At 42.0% G+C, this 10903-nt stretch overlaps 1 protein-coding gene across 1 annotated transcript in view; it reads left to right on the top strand.

The window, feature by feature from the left end:
• The first annotated feature begins 319 nt into the window (after positions 1–319).
• LOC147032330 (uncharacterized) overlaps positions 320–10903 on the top strand; it is a 33063-nt gene continuing 22479 nt past the window's right edge. Inside the window, exons 1-3 of the mRNA XM_085858455.1 lie at positions 320–433; positions 8769–8879; positions 9693–9745. Coding sequence (XP_085714581.1) covers positions 402–433; positions 8769–8879; positions 9693–9745 — 196 coding nt within the window. The 5' untranslated portion in view covers positions 320–401. The remainder of the gene's footprint in view (positions 434–8768; positions 8880–9692; positions 9746–10903) is intronic.

Raw genomic sequence — 10903 nt, 5'->3', positions numbered from 1 at the left:
ACACACACACACACACACACATTAAATAAGAACGTTGATAATGAAAGTTTGATATTTAATATAATATTACATGAAGAGCGGCTTCACGTTCGTTCTGTACGGAAGGAAACACTGATCGAACCTTCCTGTGTTTTCTCCACACCGAGAGGAGTTCGAAACTACGATGCTCATATCAGTTCAACTCGCCATTTTGAATGACGGGAAGAAACGCTGACGTCACGACGATGCACCACGTGGTAACAATGAGCCGCGTCATTTGACAGAGACGTTGGCTGCACAAGCGATTCTGATTCGTTGGGGCAATCAATGTGACGTCATCCTGTGAGCGTGAGGGACGTGTATTGGAGGCCTCTGCGTTTTATCTCTTCAGAGATTCCTACGGACTTGGTTTATCTTCCAAGATGCGTCGAGCCTTTTACAAAACACCACAAAGGTATTTCACGCGGGTTTTTCCACAACATTAAGTGAATTATATACATATTTTTTTCTCGAATCCGGGCTGAATGGGCTGTCAAGATGGCCGACACTTACACACACTCGTGTCTGAGCCGTGCAGCCTGGGTTCGAATCCCGACCGAGATATAAATGTTTCACAGACAGGGTGATTCATCAATGTGTGTCCCGTCCTTCGGATGGACGTTAAAACGGGTGTCCTGTGTGTCGGTGTTTGTGGGAAGGCGAGCTATCGCCGGCACCCTGAACAAAGTACAAATTCCTTGGTTAATTCCCCCTGTCCCAAGGGAAGGGAATGTAAAAGGGTAAACTCTCACGTGGGGTCTCTCTACCCCTCAGCTGTGTATTCGTGGTACTGGTAGTAGTGCTTGTAGAACGACTAAGGAATGAGTTTAATTTATGAGTTTATTTTTATCTTGCCAAAACGAAGTTTTTGCAAGATATGTTAGTCAGCTTGTATGTTTTTTTGTTTTTTTGTCTAATCACGTATAAAAAAATTCTGCAGAGCACAGTTATCATTGGAAATTTTTGTAACTTCGCATGTCAGAGGCCTATAGAGGTCCCTTTCAGTGCATAAAATTTTGAAGGTCAAGGTCAAAGGTCAAGGTCACTTTGTCGCAAATCAGGGGAGTCGACGAAACCCTTATTTTTTGAGTAGTTTTGATCGGATCGTCTTCAAGCTTCATGGGAATATAGTTCATGGTCTGGCGCTCAGCTGATTAATTTTTGGTGGCGATTGGCCTTGACCTTCATGGTTAGCGCCTCAGGTCAAACATATTTGACCCCAAGGTCAAATTTTCAAGTTTTAGGAACCATATCGTGTAGTACCTCAAATTGAACACCTCGATGAGTGCTTTCTATATATGTCAAGATTGAGACATTATGACGTCATTTGGTGACGTTATGAGGCGAAAGCATATTTTTCATTGTTACTCTGAAGAACGATTCTCATCGTAATCTCTCGTAGGAAGATATTCCTCAAGGAGTCGCTCCTGGTCGAGAGCAGCTCTGTTCACCTCAGTGTGACCTTAAAGAATTCACACGTGATCACCTTTTGGCAAGAAACAGGTCACCCTGCGGGTGACATTGGTTTATTTATTTTGTTTGTTTGTTTGTCTGTAATCAAGTGTAAAAAAATTCTGCAGAGCACAGTTATCATTGGAAATTTTTGTAACTTCGCATATCAGAGGCCTATTGAGGTCCCTTTCAGCACACAAAATTTTGAAGGTCAAAGGTCAAGGTCACTTTGTCGCAAATCAGGGGAGTCGACGAAACCCTTATTTTTTGAGTAATTTTGATCGGATCGTCTTCAAACTTCATGGGAATATAGTTCATGGTCTGGCGCTCAGCTGATTAATTTTTGGTGGCGATTGGCCTTGACCTTCATATTTTTATTTTTTTTTGTCTGTAATCACGTATAAATCACTCTGCAGAGCACAGTTATCATTGGAAATTTTTGTAACTTCGCATATCAGAGGCCTATTGAGGTCCCTTTCAGCGCATAAAATTTTGAAGGTCAAAGGTCAAGGTCACTTTGTCACAAATCAGGGGAGTCGATGAAACCCTTATTTTTTGAGTAATTTTAATCGAATCGTCTCCAAACTTTATGGGAATGTCGTATATGGTCTAGCGCTCAGCTGATTAGTTTTTGGTGGCGATTGGCCTTGACCTTCATGGTTAGCGCCTGAGGTCAAACATATTTGACCCCAAGGTCAAATTTTCAAGTTTTAGGAAACATCGTGTCGTACCTCAAATTGAACACCTCGTCGAGTGCTTTCTGGATATGTCAAGCTTGAGACATTATGACGTCATTTGGTGACGTTATGAGGCAAACACATATTTTTCATGGTGACTCTGTAGAACGATTCTCATCGGAATCTCTCGTAGGCAAATATTCCTCAAGGAGTCGCTCCTGGTGGATAGCAGCTTTGCTCACCTCAGTATGACCTTAAAGAAGTCACACGTGGTCACCTTTTGGCAAGATACGGGTCACTCTGTGGGTGACATTGGTTTATTTGTTTGTTTGTGAACAGTATTACGGAAAAACCCCTCAACGGATTTCGACGAAACTTGGTGGGGGGGTTAGGTATGGTCCAAGGATCATGCCATTAAATTTTGGACTTGGTTTTTTTGAACATTAAATCCCCCCCCCAAAAAATATTGTTACCCCCCCTAAAAAATAGATATTTTTTTTTGCATTTCTCCATGTTTTAAGTGATTTCCAACCCCCCAAAAAAATTATTACCCCCCCCAAAAAAAATTTAGAGAAAAAAATTTTTTTTTTTTGTATTTCTGCATGTTTTAAGTGATTTCCAACCCCCCCCCAAAAAAAAAAAATTGAGAAAAAATTGTTAGAGAAAAATTTTTTTTTGCATTTCTACATGTTTTAAGTGATTTCCAACCCCACCTCCCCAAAAAATAATTGTAAGAGAAAAAAAAAATTTTTGCAACTTTTTTTTTCAACAAAATTTCGATTTCTTTTTTTTGCATTTCTACATGTTTTAAGTGATTTCCAACCCCCCCCCCCCCAAAAAAAAAAATGTTGGAGAAAAGAACTATAACTGTCAGCACTGTTGACATCATATTTAATGAATAAGATATAAGTTTCTCTTGAGTGACCCAGCAGTATTGACGGCGGAGGTTTTGCACTCCCTTCGACTTTATTTAGTTTTTATTGTCTCTACTGACGAAGTCGCCGGTGGCATTATGTTTTCGGGTTGTCTGTACGTACATCCGTCCATGCTTGTTTTCTCTGTTTTCTCTGCAATCGCTTATCCGATTAACGCAAAATTTTCACCATCGCTACGACGACTCGTACAGAACGTCAAAATGATCATTATGACGTCATAGATCACTTGGTGAAGCAGCTATGATTTTTTTCTTCTTCTTCTCCAGAACAGCTTGACAGTTCGAGGGGAAACTTCACCCACATGTTTCCCAAGCCTTGGGGATACCAGAGTGTTCATGCATCTATACACCTCGTACTTATAAACGGCATTCTCTCTCTCTCTCTCTCTCTCTCTCTCTCTCTCTCTCTCTCTCTCTCTCTCTCTCTCTCTCTCTCTCTCTCTCTCTCTCTCTCTCTCTCTCTCTCTCTCTCTCTCTGTGACTGTCTATGTATCTATCTGTCTATCTTTGTTCCTCATGCACAGCCACATCTTTCAAGTTATAAACTCCAAACTCGGGGTACAAATACAACTTTGTGTGTGTGTGTGTGTGTGTGTGGGGGGGGGGGGGTTAACTTCAGCTATGTGGCTGCTGCCTCACGCAGGGGTGTGGGGGACAGAGAGTGTTATAAATTATCGATGTAAATATGCACCTGTCTCTCCACTTGGTGGTGATGGCAGTGCTTAGGCCTAAGTCACATTTGCTCTACGGCAGCCGTACGCCCTCTGAATTGACAGAAATGTGCGGCGGCCGCAGAGTTTCTGCGGTGGCCTCAGGGTGGCCATACGCCGTTTGGCTATATTTTACAGGTCGTAAGGTCGCCGTGGAATTATAACACAGAGTTATAACTTTTTTCATTTCTACGTTCGCCGTAGCAATTCGACAAGCCGAAAAAAAAAAAAACTGGTAAAAAAAATAAAATTAACCCATTCGTTACCGTCCGTCTGGCCGCACGTTCGCCTTAGGGCCCCCTGCAGTCGCCTTGCGGGCACCTTGAGGCTACCTTGTGTCTGCCTTGAAAATTGTATGGCCGCCGCAGGGCCCCCTTAAGGTCACCGTACGACATCAAATCAAAGACCATACGGCAACCCCACGTTTTCGGTCTCCACAATTTCCAAGACCTAAGGCCTAAGTCACATTTGCTCTATGGCGAGGATACGGCAGCTGTACGCCCTCTGAATTGACAGAAACGTGCGGCAGCCGCAGTTTCTCTGAGGTGGCCTCAGGGTGCCCCTACGCCGTTTGGCTATATTTTTACAGGCCGTAAGGTCGCCGTGGAATTATAACGCAGAGTAATAACTTTTTTCATTTCTACGTTCGCCGTAGCAATTCGACAAGCCGAAAAAAAAAAACTGGTAAAAAAAAAATTAACCCATTCGTTACCGTCCGTCTGGCCGCACGTTCGCCTTAGGGCCCCCCTGCGGTCCCCCCGCAGTTGCCTTGCGGGCACCTTGCGTCTGCCTTGAAAATTCTATGGCCGCCGCAGGAACGCCCTAAGGTCACCGTGCGACATCAAATCAAAGACCGTACGGCAACCCCACATTTTCGGTCTCCGCAATTTATAAATATGTCGTGCAACTCCCCGAAAAATAAAAACATATGTGACTGCTACATTGTGCGACCGTAGAAATACTGCGGCCGCCCTATAATTGCTAGTGGCCGTAGATTTTGGAGACCCTACGGCCGCCATGGCAAATGTGACCGAGACCTTATTACAAATTACAAATTTCCTTTGGCGACAAAGGGTGATTTATTCACGTTTCTCTTTCCACACAATTAAAAACGAAAAACTCGTTCAGTCCGTACATGAAGCCGTGTGATTAAATGTCTATTAATTACGTACTCTTTGAACGTCAATTGCACACTGACTTCACACGTACGTCTATAAATTACATACTATTGGAATGTACTTTTCAACCCTTTCGACTGCTGAGACCCCTTCGACCGTTGAATATACTTCAAGAACCCCAAGACCCTAAAGACCAAAAAAGATCCAAAACACCCCATAACACCCTGAGGACACAAAAGACCCAGAGGACCCAAAACACCCAGATGACCCAAAAGTCCCCAAGGACCCAAAGGTCCCTGAGGACCCAAAATACCTATAAGACCCATAACACCCTGAGAACCTGAAAGACTATGAAGACCCAAAATACCCGAATGACCCCAAAGACTGATAAGACCCTTAGGATATAATGAACCCTGATGACCCAAAATACCCTGAGGACCTAAAAGACCCATAATACCCCCAAGGACTCTGAGGACTCAAAAGACCCAAAATACTTCCAAGACACATCAGACCCTTTAAGACCCCTTTTACGTTTAAGACCCTCAAGACATCTTTTACCTTTAAGACACCTTTTTATCCCTTCACCCTTTTGACCCCGAGAACCTTCAGACCTTTACACCACTGAAGTCCCTTTAGAGTTTAGACCCCTCAGACCTAAACACCATTCAGACCCCCTTACACCCTTCAGACAGATTAGATCTTTGACCATTTGGAACTTGAGACCACTTGGACATTTTAATATCTGTCTCTGTTTATCTGTCTGTCCCCTATCCTCTTCTCTCGTATTATTCGTATTCTTCTTCTTCTTCTTCCTCTCTCTCTCTCTGTCTCTCTCTCTATGTCTCTCTCTCTCTCTCTCTCTCTCTCTCTCTCTCTCTCTCTCTCTCTCTCTCTCTCTCTCTCTCTCTCTCTCTCTCTCTCTCTCTCTCTCTCTCTCTCTGTATCTCTCTCTCTCTCTGAAACTCTCTCTCTCTGTATATCTCTCTCTCTCTCTCTCTCTCTCTCTCTCTCTCTCTCTCTCTCTCTCTCTCTCTCTCTCTCTCTCTCTCTCTGTCTCTGTCTCTGTCTCTGTCTCTGTCTCTGTCTCTGTCTCTCTCTCTCTCTCTCTCTCTCTCTCTCTCTCTCTCTCTCTCTCTCTCTCTCTCTCTCTCTCTCTGTCTCTGTCTCTGTCTCTGTCTCTGTCTCTGTCTCTGTCTCTGTCTCTGTCTCTGTCTCTGTCTCTGTCTCTGTCTCTGTCTCTGTCTCTGTCTCTCTCTGTCTCTCTCTGTCTCTCTCTGTCTCTCTCTCTCTCTATCTCTATCTCTATCTCTATCTCTCCCTTATTCTTGGCTACATCTTTTTAGTTACAAACTCCAAACTCGGGGTGAAAATACAATTTGTGTCGGGGTTGACATCGGCTGTGGCCGTGGTCTCGTGCGGGGGTGGGGGGGGAGGGGGAGGGGTGTAAATTATAGATGTAAATTTGTACCGTGTAGTGCCACCTGGTGGTGGTGGCAGAGGGTATTACAATTTCCTTTTTTACCTGGGCAACGCTGAGGTGAAAGCACTTTTCACACCGGTAAATTTGTTCTCCTTCCCTTCTCCACCAGCCCGTTACCCCAAACCTACCCCCTCCCCCCCCCACCCTGAAAAAACCCAGAGGGGCATGTCAAAGCCTCTCATTGTGTTTGACATTTCCAGCAGGAAGGGACATCACGACGAACCGGGGGGAGGCAGAGGAAGGTATGAGCAGGACGTGAGGATGGAGACGGGGGGGGGTGGGATTGGGATGTAGGGGTTAAAGCACTCTATGTACGGATAAATTTGTCTTCCCTTCCTTTTCCTTCTCGCCCAAATTTTTTGGCAAACAGGACGACTAGTTCCATCAGCGAAGCGATGGGTGGGCTCTGCTTGTAATTAATAGGTCACATGGTGTGGCAGACATATTGGATTGAACAAATATCTTAGAAATGAAAACTCTTTCTCTGAAACTACTTCATCACTTAACAAGATATGTCACAATGATGATGTCATAGTCATGGGAAATATTTGTTTTAAATATTAACCTGATCAGATGCATGGTCTGGCAGCTAGAATTATTTAATATTTTGAATCTGGGTTCATGGATTCAAATCCAACTTGGTAAAAGGATGTGTATTGATGTAATAATGTGAATGGAGGCATACTGGTAACCTCACGATGTCATAGAGTGCCCTTCCAATTATTTATTCATGAATTCATTCATTCCTGTACTTTCAACACTCCACATTTGCAAACTATCAATTTCCAAGCTGTATCTCAGAACCCCTGAGACTTGTAATTAAATTTTGCATAAATAATGTGAATAGAAAGTTGGCAGGGTTGTCCTAATTGTTATTGACCTTGACCTAACCTTTAAGGTCATGACCTAATTATAGACGTTTTCACATTTTTCAGCATAATGTGACAATTAACTTTGTCCAATCAGAACAAAATTGCCCTCATCAAATAGCCCAGCGGGAGCAAGCCACATTTACGCTTATTTTACATCATACCCCTCTGGGTTAAAAGCCAAGGTCTTGCACCCCTTGGAGTACTCAACCACCATTTAAGATTTTCTCCCTTTTTTCTGCCAATGTCCAGGATTTTCGGAATGAAAATCGATAATCGGAATAAAAAATTATGCGGGGTTGACATCATTTGTTTGATCTGAACAGAATTTATCTCAAAGCTCTACCCATGCTTCTTCACTCCATTTGCTACACCTGTGCTGGCTTGGTCTCCTAATGGAAGCAACTATCACCGAACTGACCTCGCCCAGCGCTCCCCATCTAACCCCCATTCAAAAGAAAAACAAAGCAAAACAAGAAAAAGAGCAATCAGAGATTTCAGACCCTTGCCGGGACTTGTTTTGTGTGGTCTGTTGTTTGTGTAGTTTTATGTGGTGTATTTTGTGTGGTGTTTGTGCACTAGTGTGTGATGTAATTAATAAGAGACATAATTAGAACTGCCACTTTATAACTGCTGGCAGTGATAAATGGGTACCAAGACATCTCGCTTTGATGAAACCCTTCGAGATATCTGTTATCACCAAGGGTAAGCCTTCCCCAGTCAGATGTTCTTGCAACATAATAGCGTACCTGCACTGATGTTGTGCACCTGATATTTCATTTGTGTGCTTGACCTACTTTTTTAGGATTGTGACATAATCAACAAAGAAAACACCTATTCGATCATAACTTGAATAACTTTCATCCGATTGTCATGATGTTGAGTTTTCTGGATAAACTGCAGATGGGGACACATTGTCTTAATTTACACTCTGTCCCTAAATGTTGAAGGTCAAGTTTAGATGGTAGTCCAAAAAAAAATCACCATCATTGGATCATGGGTCAAGGGTAAGTTGTGGGTGATCGTTTTGTGATAACAGATATCGAGTTTCTTCATGATATCTCGTTTATTTGAGAGAACGATGAAGGAGTTTGTTTGAGAGAACAACTTAAGAATGAGTTGTTTCATAGAATGATTTACACAAAGTGAATTGGTTGGAGAGAGGGATTAAAGCTCACCCTGGTTGTCAGGTTGGGGGTTGCCTTTGAGTGTTGACTGTTGACCCAGGTATAAATGGTCATCTTGGACCCTGTTTGCATGAAGGGTGATCGATCAATGTGTGTGCTGGCCAACCAAAGTTTGTGAAGCTAGAAGACCATTTGCCAGCACATGGGAGCCACATTAATTAAATTAATCAGTTTATTTAGTTATTGTCATTGGCAAGGTGGGGGTGGGGGTATTGTAGTGCAAGTTATTGGAAGGAAAGATTTGTTGGAATGGAGAATGTATATAATATCTGCTAAGCACATTTGTACTCACTTGTGGATGGAAGTGTACTGTTCTTTTTCAGGGAAGCAAAGATGAATCCGTGTTCAGATTCACAGGATGGTGCCATGAACGAGCTATTGTTGCTGAACAAACTAACAACATCAAAGGAAATGTCCATGTGGAAACGTCTCAAGTAAATATATCTATTTTCCTCCTCTTCTGTTTGTAAATAGATGTAACTTTTTTGGTTATATCTACCTTGGAAAGTGTATACCAAATTGACTTTTCTATCTTTTTCAACTTAAGAAAAAGTGCAGAAGACGTAAAAAGAGTGGAAAACTCAACAGTTATGAAAAGGTTGGGTAAGTAATGGAAAACTATCCATTGGGGATGTTGTGAGGTGAAACACACAAACAAGAAAAATTATGTTCCTTTTTGAGTGATCTCAACAAAATTGTTTTGGAACAGCGATCCCCTCGATCAGAAACAATTCCTGGAATTGAGTGTTTGAAATTTCCATTTTGATGAAATCTTGAACCGTTTCACCAACCCATTTGGGCACTTACCTGTTGATACTCAGATCCATGCTTTGAATCATCAAAAACAACCTTCTTCAGTCGTCCCTTGCTTCCTCATGTTCTTATAATATAATATTCATGTGCAAGTACATTGAGGTCTCCTAATGTCCTTTTTGTGCGCGTGATATATTCGTGCTCCTCCATTAGCCTGAGTAACTTTAATGGAAGAACCTGTGAGTTTGATGATCCTCTCATCCACTTCACAATGCACACATTTATTGGCCTCGTCGTGAAGTGGTTTTGAAGATACTTAGTCTGGTAGCGGTCGAGTCATGTTGTTTAATGTTTGAATGTAGAAAACACATAAGGAACCGATGCAGTTCGATTATCACCGACCCTGCCACATCTTCATTCTCTCATTGCGTCTTATTTCTGACATTTTTGTAACTAAAGCATTACAAAATCTCTTTCTTTGTGATTTTTTCCAGGAATTCAAAGCCCCACGTGGGAAAAGCATCTTTTCAGGAAGAGCCGCTATCTGGTGAGGTTTGAGAGAGATGTTGTGGATTGAATGCTTTTCACAGAATGAATGTCACGTCTCAATTACATGGATTTTGTATGTAATCGACTATTTAAGGTCCTGTAAAAGGTTGTTGTTAACCTTCGCCATCTTCGAAGATGGATGGAGGTTACTGTTTTCACCCCTTTCTGTTTGTTACTTACGAAATGTAAAGATTTCGTAAGTATATTGATGACTTCCGTTTCTGTTTGTTTGTTCGTTTGTTTGTTTGTTTGTTTGTAGGCACGATAACTCGAGAATGGAAAAGCTACCAATGTCAAATTACACCACGTGATTCAGGAGGGTGATGGCTAGTGCTGATTAGATTTTGGTCAAAATCGGTCAAAGGTCAAGGTCACAGTGAGGTCAAACATCCAAAAAATGATAACTCGAGAACGGAAGAAGCTACCAATGTCAAATTACACCACGTAATTCAGGAGGGTGGTGGCAAGCGCCGATTAGATTTTGGTCACAATCGGTCAAAGGTCAAAGGTCACAGTGAGGTCAAACATCCAAAACATTCGATTTTTGATGGTTTGGTACAGAATCATCGTAGAAACTTCTGGTTTGCGTCGCTACCTTCTTTCAAGACAGCTTTTATTAGACAAGGTCAGAGGTCAAGTTGACGATTTCGTAAGTACCAGTCTATGACTGCTTGTTTGTTTGTTTGTTTGTTTGAGAACACTATTACGGAAAAACTCCTCAACGGATTTCGACGGAACTTGGTGGGGGGTGAGGTATGGTCCAAGGATCATGCCATTAAATTTTGGACTTGCCCCCCCCCCCCAACAAAAATTGTTAGAGAAATTTTTTTTTTTTGCATTTCTACATGTTTTAAGTGATTTCCAATCCCCCCAAAATTTTTTTTTACCCCACCCCCAAAAAAATGGAGAATTTTTTTTTTGCATTTTTACATGTTTTAAGTGATTTCCAACCCCCCCCAAAAAAAAATTGTTGGAGAATTTTTTTTGCATTTCGACATGTTTTAAGTGATTTCCAACCCCCCAAAAAAATTGTTACCCCCCCCCAAAAAAGAGAATTTTTTTTTTGCATTTCGACATGTTTTAAGTGATTTCCAACCCCCCCCCAAAAAAAATTGTCAGAGAAAAAAATTTTTTTTTTGCATTTCTACATATTTGA

The sequence above is a fragment of the Eptatretus burgeri genome, chromosome 2, assembly GCF_056783735.1.
Source record: "Eptatretus burgeri isolate ZD-2024b chromosome 2, Ebu_testis_v1, whole genome shotgun sequence".
Taxonomy (NCBI): domain Eukaryota; kingdom Metazoa; phylum Chordata; class Myxini; order Myxiniformes; family Myxinidae; genus Eptatretus; species Eptatretus burgeri.
This window is presented reverse-complemented; position numbering and strand designations above follow the sequence as displayed.